At 36.0% G+C, this 16274-nt stretch overlaps 1 protein-coding gene across 1 annotated transcript; it reads left to right on the plus strand.

Moving 5' to 3' along the window:
* The first annotated feature begins 11304 nt into the window (after positions 1–11304).
* LOC131596446 (endo-1,4-beta-xylanase 1-like) lies at positions 11305–16208 on the plus strand. Its single transcript, XM_058869096.1, has 7 exons — positions 11305–11757; positions 12106–12479; positions 12571–12727; positions 12859–13214; positions 13492–13669; positions 14168–14704; positions 14781–16208. The coding sequence occupies exons 1-7, from the start codon at positions 11686–11688 to the stop codon at positions 15894–15896; spliced, it is 2790 nt and encodes a 929-aa protein (XP_058725079.1). The 5' UTR covers positions 11305–11685; the 3' UTR covers positions 15897–16208.
* The last annotated feature ends 66 nt before the right edge of the window (positions 16209–16274 follow it).

Below are 16274 nucleotides of genomic sequence, written 5' to 3' on the forward strand. Positions count from 1 at the left end.
AACAAAAGATTAAGCATAATAAAATCCAGTTAAAACAAAGATTGTGGCCTCCAGCATATGTGAATAATGGAAAGCTTCCTCACATTTATGGTTTGGGAACTAAAGTGATTCAATCAATAAGCAAGTAATGCAAAAGAATGAATGGTATGGTAATTGTACAAATGAAAAGTTTCCTAAACATGTTATGCTGTAGAAAGCGATAAATGAGTACCTTGAATGATACGACTTCAAAAACAATATCCTACCATACATCCGCAAGTTGAAACACTCAAGCTTTGGAAAATCACCTCAAAAATCTTCGAATAACGGACAAAATTCGAGTACAAACAACCAACAAAAGAATTAGACAAATAAAACTAGTATCTACTACTAAATAGCCTTGGTGAAAGTGGGAAAAATGAGTGAACCAAGTGGAATGGGAACCCACTGGTACAAAGCAAGAAAAACAGAATTTTACTGTCATCGCTTAGCGGAGCTAGGCTCGCTTAGCGATGACAGAAAAAACCAGAAAAATCAGAACAGAAATAGCTGTTCCAATTTTCCTCCACTTCACCTAAATACCTCATAAATATAAATATAAACAATATTTACAACCGTTGGGGTGCCTCCCAACAAGCGCTTGTTTTACGTCGTTAGCTCGACGCCTTTATTGTTTCGGTGTTTGGAAAGTAGCTTCCTCCAATCATGCCTTGGTGATGTCTCACCGCACAAGCCTAAAGAAAGTGTCCTAACCAACCACTCAACAAACGTTACAGTACAAATATATAACAATTTCACAAACATAAAGAAAACACAAGTATAAAAATATGTACACAAACAAACACATATATACAAGTATGAACATATACATGTATTATTATACAAAAAGAGAAAAGTTGGTGAATATAAACAAGTAAACATGTACAAGTAAGTATATATGCAAGTGAGATTATACAAGTAAGCATATACAATATATACGATATATACAAAGCTCAAAACCACGAAAACTATTGCGATGCAATCACAACCATCCCCGGCAACGGCGCCATTTTGTTGAATTGCAGTATAGGGCAAGCAACGAAAAAAGATTTGGAAATATTGATCCGGGAATTATTGTCCTCAGAGATGGAGAGATGCCATTCAACAGTTTCTATGGTTTCGAGCTCGGGTTTGAATGAGCAAAAAGTAAACAAAGATATAGACAGGAAAGAATAACAAACACATTCTTAGAAGAGAAAGAACTTATCAGGAATGTAAATATATTCACTCTTCACAAACATACACTTACCAACCCATTATATTCAACCTACGATACTCGTCTATGTCATCACGTATCTCTCACATAAGCGTCCATCTCTGGAGCACAAATGAGATCATCTCACAACTAAGGTTATCTCTAACGCGAAGTCGCGAGAACATCCATATTCTCGCGTCGGCGATCTCTCGCGCGCCGCTCAAACACGAAAGCATTAAGAACAGATACAAATAGTGAATGCTAGCTCTAAATCTATCTCTAGAGTTCAGAACCAACAGATAATCATCCTAGATAAGGATTTAAGAAGTTTATCTCTAAAGCAACCCAAATCCCCAGCATAGAGCAAAAATCCAGAACAATATCAACACAGATTCGTAAAGCAAGTTAAATATAACATTATAATCGGTAAATATACATAAGATTCGAGTAACTATACAAACAAACCCAACACAAAGAAATACACAAAGAATAGAGAAGATAAACCAAACACCTCGCGGGTTGTCAGCTCCGGTTGATGAGAAATCCACCTCCGATCTTCCAAGTGCATGACCCGGTGTTGTTTTCTAAGCTAATCCTAATCTAAGAATGAAAATGATGGAGTTGGAATCAAAAACTCTCCAAAACCATAACCCTAAAATGGTTCAAATGAAAGAATATAAAGACAATTTCTGCTACGGCCGCTTAGCGGCCAAATCTCGCTTAGCGGACTACACGTATTACAAAAATATCAAGAACAGTAAACAGGCCTCCGCTTAGCGGCCAGAACCGCCGCTTAGCGGCCAGGGAAATTTGGTTCGCCCCTGGAAAGCGCGCTTACACGCCGCTCAGCGGCGCTCTCTGCACAAAACTTGCTTATTTGATCCAAAATCGCGCAATCGGAGCCGTGCCTTCGACACTTTATTCCTCGAGGCTCCAATAAGTATGAATACCTATAAAAACAAAGGAAAAACTATTAAACGGTATATAAAACATATGAAAACTAAATAATGTGAATATATACACAAAAGTGGGGATTTTATTACAAAAACGGAAGGAATAGAATCGATAAGTGCCACAATTATATACCCAAAATAACAACATTTTGGCACTGATCAAACTCTCCCCAACTTAAAACTTTGTTTGTCCTCAAACAATGTCAAATAAATCAAAGAATCAAAAGTAATAAACCAAAGAATTGTGAATCAACAAGTTTTGAAAACCAAAAACAAATGTATGGCTCAATACAAAAACGTATAAACAAAGTAAATACTTACCACTATCCTACAACGACAACATATAAATGAAACGAATCTTAAGTACAAAAATCATGCAAAGGTTTCTGTGTAGTCAATTCCTTCTTGCTGACTATAACCTTGAGCAACCAGTCTGGCTTTGTTTCTTACCACTTCTCCCTTCTCGCTTAGCTTGTTTCTGAACACCCACTTAGTGCCGATGATGTTAAATCCTTTTGGTCTAGGAACCAAGTCCCATACATCATTCCTTGTAAACTGATTTAGTTCTTCGTGCATGGCAATTATCCAGTCTGGATCTTCTAGAGCTTGATCAACAGAAGTTGGCTCGATCAAAGAAACAAGACCTAATTGACATTCTGCATTGTTCTTAAGGAATGCCCTTGTTCTGATGGGATCATCTTTCTTTCCAAGGATCACATCTTCTGAATGAGCTGAAGCAAGTCTAGGTGATCTTCTGATTGTTGGTTCTTCAGAAATCCTGGGATTCTCTAAAGATGCAGCAACTTGATCTTTTGATTCATTGCTTCTGAGACTGCCAGCTTCTGCAGCTTTGCTTCTTGGTTCTACTGCTTCTGATATATCAATATCAAAATCTGCAAACTTCTCAAACTGCTTTGGTTTTTCAAGACCAAGCTTATCATCAAACCTGATATTGATTGATTCTTCTACAATCAATGTTTCAGTATTGTATACTCTGTAGCCTTTAGAGCGTTCAGAATATCCAAGAAGGAAACACTTTTGAGCTTTAGAATCAAACTTACCAAGATGATCTTTAGTATTCAGAATAAAACATACACATCCAAAAGGATGGAAATATGAAATGTTGGGCTTTCTGTTCTTCCACAATTCATAAGGAGTCTTATTTAGAATAGGTCTTATAGAGATTCTATTCTGAATATAACACGCAGTGTTTATTGTTTCTACCCAGAAATGCTTAGCCATATTGGTTTCATTGATCATGGTTCTGGCCATTTCTTGTAGAGTCCTATTCTTTCGCTCTACAACTCCATTTTGCTGTGGAGTTCTAGGACAAGAGAAATCATGGGCAATACCATTTTCTTTGAAGAACTCCTCAAAGAATTTGTTCTCAAATTCACCACCATGATCACTTCTGACCTTTATGATTTTACACTCTTTCTCAGATTGGATCTGAGTGCAGAATTCAAAGAACACTGAATGAGACTCATCCTTGTGTTTCAAGAACTTTACCCATGTCCAACGGCTATAATCATCAACGATGACTAATCCATATTTCTTCCCTCTGACAGATGCTGTTTTGACTGAGCCAAACAGATCAATGTGCAAGAGTTCTAATGGCCTTGAGGTAGAAACAACATTCTTAGACTTGAATGCAAGTCTGGAGAACTTGCCCTTCTGACATGCTTCACAAAGAGCATCTGATTTGAATTTCAGATTTGGGAGACCTCTGACCAGATTTAGTTTGTTAATCTGAGAAATCTTTCTCAAACTAGCATGACCTAATCTTCTGTGCCAGACCCATTGCTCCTCATAAACAGACATAAGACAAGTCACCTTCTCCTTCTCAAGATCAGAAAGATCAATCTTATAAATGTTGTTCTTCCTCTTGCCTGTAAATAGGATTGAGCCATCCTTCTTACTTACAGCCTTGCAAGACTTTTGATTGAAGATTATATCATAACCATTGTCACTTAATTGACTTATGGACAATAAGTTATGCGTTAATCCTTCAACAAGAAGTACATTAGTTATTGAAGGAGAGTTACCAAGACTAATGGTTCCAGAGCCAATGATTTTGCCCTTCTGATCTCCTCCAAACTTGACTTCTCCACCTGGTTTAAGCACCAGGTCTTGGAATGTAGACCTTCTTCCTGTCATGTGTCGCGAGCACCCAAAGTCCAGGTACCATGACATTTTGCTTTTTGTCCTATTTGCCGCCAAGGATATCTCTTCAAAATCTGATTCTTATGTAGATTCTGATCCATCATCTTCTGTAGCCATCAGCGCGAAGTTGGCCTACTCTCCTTCAGAGTCTGATTCTGATTCAGAATCATCCCATGTTGCCATAAGACCTTTCTTCTTATGAAACTTCTTCTTGGGATTCTCCTTCTGAAGTTTTGGACACTCGTTCTTGTAATGTCCAGGCTCATTGCACTCATAGCAGACAGCCTTCTTCTTGTCAGATCTTCTGTCACCAGAAGATTCTCCACGTTCAAATCCTTTGAACTTCTGAAGCCTCTGAACTTCCTTTGCTTGCTCTTCCAGAGTTGGTTCACCCTTCTGGAGATCATGGACAGTTCATCTTCTTCTTCAGATTCTGATTCTTCAGGATCTTCTTCTCTAGCCTGAAAAGCGTTAGTGCATTTTTTAACATTAGATTTTAATGCAATAGACTTACCTTTCTTCTGAGGCTCGTTTGCATCCAGCTCTATTTCATGGCTTCTCAAGGCACTGATAAGCTCTTCCAAAGAAACTTCATTCAGATTCTTCGCAATCTTGAATGCAGTCACCATTGGACCCCATCTTCTGGGTAAGCTTCTGATGATCTTCTTTACATGATCAGCCTTGGTGTAGCTTTTGTCCAGAACTCTTAATCCAGCAGTCAGAGTTTGAAATCTTGAAAACATCTTCTCAATGTCTTCATCATCCTCCATCTTGAAGGCTTCATATTTCTGGATTAGAGCAAGAGCTTTAGTCTCCTTGACTTGAGCATTTCCCTCATGGGTCATTTTCACTGACTCATATATATCATGGGCAGTTTCCCTGTTAGATATCTTCTCATACTCAGCATGAGAGATAACATTCAGCAAAATAGTCCTACATTTATGATGATTCTTGAAATCTTTCTTTTGATCATCAGTCATTTCGCTTCTTGTGAGCCTTACACCAGTAGCTTTAACAGGATGTTTGTAACCATCCAGCAGAAGACCCCATAGATCAGCATCCAGACCAAGAAAGTAACTTTCCAGTTTATCTTTCCAATATTCAAAGTTTTCACCATCGAATATTGGTGGTCTAGTATAACCATTGTTACCTTTGTATTGCTCAGCAGAGCCAGATGTAGATGCAGTTGGATTTGATTGAGATTCACCAACCATCTTTTACTTAAGCGTTTTTCTCTTCCTGAATCTTTTCTAAACACGGTTAAGTGCTTGCACCTTAGAACCGGCGCTCTGATGCCAATTGAAGGATAGAAAAACACTTAGAAAGGGGGGGGGGGGTTGAATAAGTGTAGTTTAAAAACTTGAATGATAAAAACAATTTGCACAGTTATTTTTATCCTGGTTCGTTGTTAACTAAACTACTCCAGTCCACCCCCACGGAGTGATTTACCTCACCTGAGGATTTAATCCACTAATCGCAACAGATTACAATGGTTTTCCACTTAGCCCACGACTAAGTCTTCTAGAGTATCCTGATCACAACCTGATCACTCTAGGAACAAATGCTTAGACACAAGCTAAGACTTTCTTAGAGTATCCTGACCACCACGTGATCACTCTAATTACAACTGCTTAGACACAAGCTAAGACTTCCTAGATTATCCTGATCAACACTTGATCACTCTAGTTACTTACAAATTAATGTAATCAAATAAGAGTTTTACAATGCTTCTGAAAAGCTATAATCACAACAGTGATATTTCTCTTAACGTTTAAGCTTAATCTCACTAATATATTACAACAGCAATGTAGTGAGCTTTGATGAAGATGAAGTTTCTGAGCTTTGAGTTTGAACAGCGTTTCAGCAAGTTTTTCAGAATTGGTTCTTTTCAAAATCGTCAACATTGCTTCTCATCAGAACTTCATATTTATAGGCACTTGAGAAGATGACCGTTGGGAGCATTTCATGCTTTGCGTGTTCCGTACAGCATTGCATTTAATGTTTCACGCTTTTGTCAACTACCTCGAGCCTTGTTCACGCTGTGTCTACTGACGTTGCCTTTAATAGCTTCCAACGTTCCTTTTGTCAGTCAGCGTAGCATGCCACCTGTACTTTCTTCTGATCTGATGTTTGTGAATAAAACGTTTGAATATCATCAGAGTCAAACAGCTTGGTGCATAGCATCTTCTTGTCTTCTGACCTTGAAGTGCTTCTGAGCGTGATACCATGAGAGCTTCAGTGCTTCTGCTTCTGAGCTCAAGTTCTTCTGATGCTTCCATAGACCCATGTTCTGATTCTGCCTTGACCATCTTCTGATGTCTTGCCAGACCATGTTCTGATGTTGCATGCTGAACCTTCTGAGACAAAGCTTCTGAGCGCTGATTTGTGCATACTCTTTATATATTTCCTGAAAGGGAATTTGCAATGTATTAGAGTACCACATTACCTCACACAAAATTCATATCCTTGTTATCATCAAAACTAAGAATATTGATCAGAACAAATCTTGTTCTAACAATCCTTTCCATAAAAGAGATTCATGACGTAGTGTTTAACCTAAATAAGGACAATTTACTTGACACTGATGACTTTGGAGGATTACTTTACCAAATTTATTGGAGAATTATCAAATATGATGTTTGTAATGCAATGTTACAATTCTTCGCATCATGATGGATACTTCCGAACTTCAATATTATCTTTGTCATCCTCCTGCCCAAAATAAAATATGCATTTATAATTGATAAATTTAGACCAATTTCTATGTGTAACTTCAAGTTTAAAATAATCACTAAGATCTTGGCCGACATATTTGTTAGTCTCTAGCGCATCCTACTTTCTAAATAGTAGAAGAGATTCATAAGAGGGAGAAACATCAAAGACTATATATGTTTGACTTCTGAAGCATTTAATATCTTGGACAAAAAGTGTTTTGGTGGTAATTTAGCAATTAAAGTGGATGTGAATAAGGCCTTTGATACCCTGAACTAGGACTTTCATCTCAAAGTGCTGAAGTGGTTTGGTTTTGGCACAGTTTTATTAGTGGATCCACTCTATATTATCTTCATCCCACCTATCAGTAACATCAATGGAGCCTCTCATAGAAACTTCAAGTGTGGGAGAGGTGTCAATCAAGGTGACCCTCTTTCACATATGCTTTTTAGTTTGGCTGATGAGGTCCTTTGCAGAAGTATCTCAAAGTTAGTTTTAGATGGATGCCTAAGGTCAATTATGAGTATCATAACCTTATGTATTCTCTCCGATATCCTGTATCCAAATGATATCCAATTATGAGTATCATAACCTTGTGTATTCTCTCTTACAATCTACGAAATATTTTGGAATGATTTTTGCAAAGGTAGAAACTTCCATGCTCACTGGTAGGTCTGTACCTACGATTTGTGAAATTTCCCCGTCCTTAAAACATCTTCGTGCACTTGGATTTCCAATTTTAGTGACTTATCAACGCACTAGAAGGAATAAGTGTTTTAGCAAATGATTTCCACCGAGTACATGAGCATAGTGGATCTTAGTGATTACAATAAAGTGTGATAGAATAAAACTGGAATATCTTGTATTTTATGCTGCAACGGTGTACAATACAATTCATGATGATAACTACTTAGACTATAAATAACTTTGTGTTTGGAGTTAAGTTTCTTCCTTTGTGATCTAGTAATTCCAGTGCGATACAATCTTCGCCACTCGCTTAGATGTTCTTCATCTTCTAGAAAAGGTACGTTCGTCACAGATATACGCCAGAAGTCTCTATGGAAAAGATCGAGTCGATGATAGATAATTAAAGATAAACACGATTAGGAGGTTGATTACAAACCTTTGATAGGATATTAGAAGTAATTACCTTCATTCTTCGAAAATTTTGATAGAGATTTGAATTTGGATCTAAGATGATCCATTCATGGAAGTTTCACATGAATTGAAGCTGAAACGATGCTCGATCGGATCAAACACGATGAATGTTCATGTTCGATTCTTAATGCTCTCAATTTGGTGACCTGAAAAGGTTACAAAATGGAGAACTGAAGAGTAGACATGAAATCATGAATAACGTAGGAATAAAAAGTCGATTCCCATAGATGGTGCCAATGTTCAATTTTAGAACCAGGATTGAATGTGATTAGTGAATTTGGAATCTTGACCTTGTGGTATTGATCTCCTATACGGCGGTGCGGGAGTGGCTCTGCAAGGTTAGCACTCCCAATACCCAAGTCAGTTCAAGATTCAATATGAGTGTAGTAGAAAATGGAGATAAGAAAATGTATCTTGCTTTCCGTGTGAAATGACTTTTATACCTTAGGACTCATCTATTTGGGCCTTTGGCCGGCCCAGAACACATGCTAAGTCCCAAAAAGAGCAAGAAGGTTGAAAATAGACCACATAATCGAATAACATATAGGTCTAATCGATTAGAAGTTGCTTGAAATCTAAGTTTCAAATTTTGCACTTCATAATCGATTAACCCTAAGGTATAATGGATTATTGTTGAACAAGTGACTTCAAGCACAAGAAGGAGGTTAAATTGTGGTATTTAAATATCTTGATTAAATTAAAATCCATTTACTTAAAACAATAGTTTGTGTTATTATAGTTAAAAATAGAGATAAAAGCAGCAAAAAAGGGAAGGATGCAAAAATAAAGAAAAGTAAATGACTAAAAGTAAAAAGAGATAGTTAAGAGAGATTGCACAAGGATTTATAGAGGTTCGAACGATCTCTTGGCCTGATCCTCTCCTCTAAGTCAACTTTTAGTGAAAAAAATGAATGAGAGAGAGAGAGAGATTATAAATTAAATTCTGGTGTGAGAAATAGTGAGGAGGCGCCCTCCTTATATAAGAGAAAATATAGCTCAAAAGTAAAACGATCATTGGGATTTTTAATGCTCATTATTTATATAGGATAAAATATAGCTCAAAAAGTAAAATGATCATTGAGATTTTTAATGTTCATAATCAATTATGCCATATGTATTATCAATTATCTAGTGTAAATATGGAAAGTTTACATATTATATTGTTACTAATCAATTGTCAACCCTAATAATCGATTATGAGACATTACAAATTATATTATTGACTAGGTGATACGTGGGAAGTATATAACAATATCGAAGTTGTAAAAAAGAGTTACCGTCCCCAGATCAATTACTGTTGTCTATCATATATATGTTTATGTAAGGGTATGAGATAAGAAATTTGCTTGTGCAGAATATGTAAAATATTTGATTTTCTTGATAATAAAAATGAGATTCCAAGACTATGATTCTTGTCCCCCAAATTCATTGATACTAATTGTCGTATTGATCGTAACAAGCATTATGATTTTAGTAGAAGATACTAAAACTAGTGGTAACGCCCACTTTCGTTGCCGTGTCTCCGAATTCTAAAACTGCCAATCGTCAACTTTTTCAGCATGATTTGCAAGCTTAGAGATCTTTTACAAAATAAAAGTTATCTCTCAATTAGCTTAGAGTTGCTTTCATAATCTCAAAACTAATTCCTTGATTTTCTAAATCACATATCATTTACGCCATTTCGACGCATAAACGATATTCTTGCGTTTCTAATTTCATAGCGAACATATTTCCTTTTAAAAGAGAAATTATAAAACAAAATTTGTATTCTTGTTACAATTAATACTCATATAATTCGCACGAGGCCTGTCGGTACAACAGTCCTCATGTTTCAGACGCTAAAGAATTTACTCAAACATTGCTAATGATAACATGGTATAGATATATGAACATACATGGTAAAAGCAAGAAAATAATCTGACAATGCAATGAATATCAATAATAATAATAATAATAAGAGTGCTTCAAGTGAGACCTTGTTTCCATAGAATAGGAGACAAAGATGACAACAACGAAATTCAAAGAAAGCTTCAAACTTGCATAAAACTATGAAAAAAAGAGCAATTCTTATCTAAAGATACTTGGGCCCATTTCCCTATGTTATAGTACATTTTATATGCTTATTTTGGCACTAATCGGTAGTTGAGTGCGATAATGGACGTGTAAAATTGCAAGAAACAACCAAGGAAAACCAACTAAAACATGGAATTTAAGAGCCATGACGGGCGTCATGGTTGTTGACGGGTTGCATGTCTTGGCTTTAACGTGCTAGATCTATAGAAAAAGTTAACTAACACATGAAATGAAAGTGAAAATCACAGAGTATGGATCCATGACAGACGTCATAAATGGTGACTGGATGCCTTTCATGGCTTCACGTGTCGAGTTCTTGTTTTTCCTTGTTCCCATAACAATTGTTCTTCCTTGTCATGATGGGTCAACTGTCATTCCTCTGTCGCTCCTCTTATACTTTTTCTTCTCTTCAACAGTCAGTGCCAAATGCTCTATAATTGAAGCATAGTGAAAATACCCATTTTTGGCAGTAAAATGCAAATAAAACATACAAAAAACATGGAAAGAAAACTACTTTTAAAAATAAAAATATTGATGATCACTATCCCTAACGGATGATCGATTATTCGGTGTAATTTTTACTCATACGGGAATACTTGAGACAGTAACCAACTAGCTACTTGCGTACAACATTTTCTGGTGATTTTATCATAGAAAAAGGGTCTTCAAAAACATTTGTCAGGAACTACAAAAGCCTAGTAAGAAAAAGTGAATCCCAAATTCGAAATTTATTATTATTATTTAGAGAAAAAAACACTTATTATTATTATTATTAATATTATTATTATTATTATTATTATTATTATTATTATTATTATTATTATTATTATTATTATTATTATTATTATTATTATTATTATTATTATTATTATTATTATTATTTTCCTCTGAATTTACAAAAGCACTCAAGAGTTTGTTTCTTTGACTAGTTGCACTCTCATAGCTCCAATGTCTGAAATTCAATTCCATTCCATTCCAATACGTAGGAAATTGAAAATGTAGTGTATATTTTTCAAATCCCACAATGATAATATATTATATACAGATTGAAAAGTCATTTCCACCTAACATTTCAAAATCTTGCACTCTAAGTCTCACACAAAATCAATCCAATTTCAAAGTTAATCAATTCTTTAAATCAAGGAACCAAAGAATCATTCCTTAACCTTTCATTTCAATTCAAGCATCACTAATCTGCAAGGTAAAGCAAAAAAGAACAGAAACAAACCCTAAAAAAAGTATACAAGAAAAATCAATGATCCCTAAGTTTTGAATGATAATCGATTATAAAATTAACTTAATTCCAAATTTTGATTATGAAATTGGAAGAAAATTTTCTGGTTGGTCCCTCAATTTTCCGTAGGCTTTACTCGCAAATTTGCTAGGCGAGAGAGTGGTGTATATATATGATTGATGAAGAGGTTCTTCACATGTTGTGTTTCCAAATTTCACTCTCACTCGAAGCTTAAGAAATCTCAGTCTCAGGTTTGTTACTTATTTACCCTTGTCAGTTATTTTTTCTTTCTTTTATAGTTGTAGCTAAGTTGTTTGTTGAAATGCTTGTTAGGAAGATTGAACATTATTTATAAATTAATATGTTTGCTAAATGCTTCCTCTGATCGTTAGACTATATATAGATCAGATACATTATAGCACTGACATTTTGAATTGAAAGTGTTACTAACACGTGTCTGACACGTGCGGTTACATTCAATAACTGCAATGTTAGTGTTTGTATCAGGGCTTCATAAATCGCCTTTAGTACGAGACAAGCTATATGTCATTTTTGGCAATGTTTTTTTTTATTATTTGTGATTTTGTTTTGTTGGACAGGTAATGGCAGGAAACATTTCTAATCCAAGTGGGAGCAATGCTGCTAATATTTTGCTGAATCATGACTTCTCTGATGGGCTCAACTCTTGGCATCCCAATTCTTGCAAAGGCTATGTAATTTCAGCCAAAGCAGGCGATCAAGCTGGAATTTCGATGGAGTCGGATCGTAATTATGCTGTTATCACTGACCGGAACGAATGCTGGCAAGGTCTTGAGCAAAATATCACAGACAGAATTTCGGTTGGTTCCGCTTACACGGTTTCGGCTTTTGTTGGAGTGTCTGGCCCTGGCATTTCTCAGGAATCTGCTGATGTAAAAGCTACACTGAAACTAGAATATCATGGTTCGGATACACAATATTTGTTCATTGGAAGGTATAAAAGAATTTGTTGTTTACTTTAACTACATTTTGTTTTTTGGATATTAAGGAAAATCCACTTACATGTTTACCATTGTTTTCTACAGTACTTCTGTTGTAAAGGGTAGCTGGGAAAAGTTGGAAGGAACATTTTCACTGTCTACTAAACCTGACCGGGTTATATTTTATTTGGAAGGACCGGCTCCTGGAGTTGACCTGCTTATAAGATCAGTAGACATCAATTGCTCCAGTCCAAATAACAATGTATATCATGCATGAAATTACGCATTTCGAATACTGTTATTTATTTACGCAATTCTACATTCTTGTGCATTGGTTACTAGTCTATGATGGTTTCACACTAACTTGTGTACCGTTTTCTCTTATTTCGAAAGACCTTAAGCACAGTAGGATGTGTTTCTACTGGAGATGAAAACATCATAATAAATCCTCAATTTGAGGATGGCCTGAATAATTGGTCTGGAAGAGGCTGCAAGATTGTGTTGAATGATTCCATGGCAGATGGTAGAATTGTTCCAAAGTCTGGGAAATTGTTTGCACGCGCAACAGAACGAACACAAGCCTGGAACGGAATTCAGCAGGAGATAACTGGACGCGTGCAGCGCAAATTGGCCTATGAAATCACTGCTTTGGTTCGGATATATGGCAACAATGTCACTAGTGCCGATGTTCGAGCTACTTTGTGGGTTCAAACACCAGATTACCGAGAACAGTATATAGGCATTGCAAAGTAAGTCTTTACAAAAATCTTTAGATTTAATTCATAAACACTGCCAATGCCAAATATTTTTTACCAATAAATCGTCTGATTCAGCCGTGAATTTTAGATAGGCTCCCGAGCGTGTAATTTTCCTGTTTATTATTCTTGAAATTTTGATAAACATTAGTACATAACAAAAAGTCACTTGATATAGTATGATTCAGCCATGAACTTTATGCATTAGAGATAATCGAAACCTTCCTTAACATTTATGGTAGTTTCTGAACAATGCTGGTGTGTTCTAAAGTGTACAGGCAACAGATACAGATTGGGTGACACTGCAGGGAAAATTTCTTCTAAATGGTTCTCCATCAAAAGTGGTCCTTTATTTAGAGGGCCCTCCTTCTGGCACTGACATTCTTGTTAATAGTTTGGTTGTAAAGCATGCTGCTAAAACACCTCCTTCTATACCACCAAATGCAAAGGTTTGACTTTCGATGTATTTTCTGTAAATCACATTAGTAAAATTGCTGTAAAGATTTTTGTAAGCAGTCACCAACCAACGGAAAATATAGCGGAGCCTTTATGCACAAATCAATCTTGTTTGTTACAATTAATGTTATTCCTGAAAATTTTGATTTGCATATCCATTGCTTAAGAATATAGCTTTTGCTGTAAACTCTTATTGGATAAACAGCTTATTTAAGCGCTTGCAGCATAAGCGTTTATCATATAAGTGCTTACTTATATGCTATTTCTATAACAAAGGATAAAACTGTTTTCATTTAAGCTATAGTTTGTTTTCATAAGTTATCATGGAGAGCTTATATGAAAATATGCTAAAAACAACTTATGGACATGTCATAAGTTGTTCCCGATAGATAAGTTCAAATAAGTCGACTCAAACAAATCTTTAGTAAGCTTTGGATGTAACGTTGATTTGTAAGTTTTTTAAGCAGCTAATAATTTATTTTATTCTGCAGAATGTTATTTTTGGGCTTAATATAATTGAGAACAGCAATCTATCTGATGACACCAAAGGTTGGTTTCCCCTTGGTAGCTGCACTTTAAATGTTAAAACCGGTTCTCCTCATATAGTTCCACCAATGGCAAGAGATTCTCTTGGACCTCACGAACTCCTAAGTGGTCGCTACATACATGTAACGAATAGAACACAAACTTGGAATGGTCCTGCTCAGGTTATCACTGACAAAGTGAAGCTCTTTTTGACTTACCAAGTATCTGCTTGGGTCCGGATTGGTTCTGGTTCAAGTGGGCCGCAGAATGTGAATGTTGCCCTTGGTGCTGACGACCAGTGGATCAATGGAGGACAGACCGAGGTTTCGGATAAGCAGTGGCATGAAATTGGTGGATCCTTTAGAATTGAAAAGCAACCATCAAAGCTTATGGTTTATATCCAAGGTCCTGCTTCTGGTGTAGATTTAATGGTTGCTGGACTTCAAATTTTCGCCGTTGATCGACGTGCAAGGTTTAGATATTTAAAGATGCAGACAGACAAGGTGATTTCTAGTTTTTATTCTATTTTTATATGTGATAATTTCCATTATTATTAATATCTATTTCCCCAAACTGCAGATCCGGAAGCGTGATGTGGTCCTAAAATTCTCTGGGCTAGATGCTAGCAGTTACGTTAACACCACGGTGCAAGTTAGGCAAACACGAAATGATTTCCCGATTGGAACATGTATTAGCCGATCAAACATAGACAATGAAGATTTTGTCAACTTCCTTGTGAAACATTTCAACTGGGCTGTGTTTGCGAATGAGCTGAAGTGGTATTGGACTGAGGCACAACAAGGGAATTTAAATTACAAAGACGCTGATGATCTTTTAAGCTTGTGTGAAAAGTACAAGATAGAAACTCGTGGACACTGCATCTTCTGGGAAGTAGAACAAACCGTTCAACCATGGATTAAGTCACTGAATAATAATGATTTGATGACGGCAGTTCAAAACCGTTTAACCAGTCTTTTAACTCGTTACAAGGGTAAGTTCAGCCACTACGATGTTAACAATGAAATGCTGCATGGTTCATTTTACCAAGATAGATTAGGCAAAGATATAAGGGCAAACATGTTCAAAACTGCAAACCAACTCGATTCATCAGCTACATTGTTTGTGAATGATTATCATATTGAAGACGGATGCGACACAAAATCGTGTCCAAATAAATACACTCAACACATTCTTGATTTGCAAGACCAAGGTGCGCCAGTTGGCGGAATTGGAATTCAAGGTCATATTGATAACCCAGTTGGGCCTATTGTTTGCTCTTCGCTTGATAAATTAGGTATTCTTGGATTACCGATATGGTTTACTGAACTTGACGTGTCTTCTGCGAATGAATATGTGAGAGGTGATGATCTTGAAGTTATGCTACGAGAAGCTTTGGCTCACCCTGCTGTTGAAGGGATAATGTTGTGGGGATTCTGGGAGTTGTTTATGAGTAGAGATAATGCACATTTGGTTAATGCAGAAGGTGATATTAATGAAGCTGGTAAAAGGTTTCTAGCTTTGAAACAAGAGTGGCTATCTCATAGTCATGGTCATGTTGATGAGCTAGGTCAATTCAACTTTAGAGGGTTTTATGGAACATATAATGTGGATATTGTGACACCATCAAAGAAAATTTCTAAGACATTTGTGCTTGATAAAGGTGACAACCCAATGATGGTATCCATTGATTTATAAGCAAGTATCATGTTATGATTAAGAAAGTATCTTGATATAAAATAATTAATATATGTGTGTGGTTTTATCATTGGGTTGGATGAAACACAATGGTGTTGGATATTGCAATGTTGTCATGTTTCCGGTGTTTTGCCACTTCGGCAAATAAATAAAATGGTTTTACTTTAACTTCTTTGTAATTTTAATTAGTGTTCTAAATATTTATTTGATGGTCACTCTAATTAAAACTTTGGAAATTAAATATTAAATAGGATAAATATTAAATTGCCAAAGTGATGAATATTTACTTGTTGGTGCTAAGTATTATTTATGCCAGGATTTGAATTCAGGTTGTTTATTCGTTTTTAATTGGAGTTTACTAGTGTCTACTTGAGCTAT

This window comes from Vicia villosa, linkage group LG4, assembly GCF_029867415.1.
Source record: "Vicia villosa cultivar HV-30 ecotype Madison, WI linkage group LG4, Vvil1.0, whole genome shotgun sequence".
NCBI lineage: Eukaryota > Viridiplantae > Streptophyta > Magnoliopsida > Fabales > Fabaceae > Vicia > Vicia villosa.

Excerpts from the sequence above, each read along its gene's own strand:
- LOC131596446 (XM_058869096.1), top strand. The coding sequence starts at position 11,686 with ATGAAGAGGTTCTTCACATGTTGTGTTTCCAAATTTCACTCTCACTCG. Across the intron at positions 12,480-12,570 it reads CAATATTTGTTCATTGGAAG|TACTTCTGTTGTAAAGGGTA; the intron begins GTATAAAAGAAT and ends TGTTTTCTACAG. Across the intron at positions 14,705-14,780 it reads TAAAGATGCAGACAGACAAG|ATCCGGAAGCGTGATGTGGT; the intron begins GTGATTTCTAGT and ends CCCAAACTGCAG.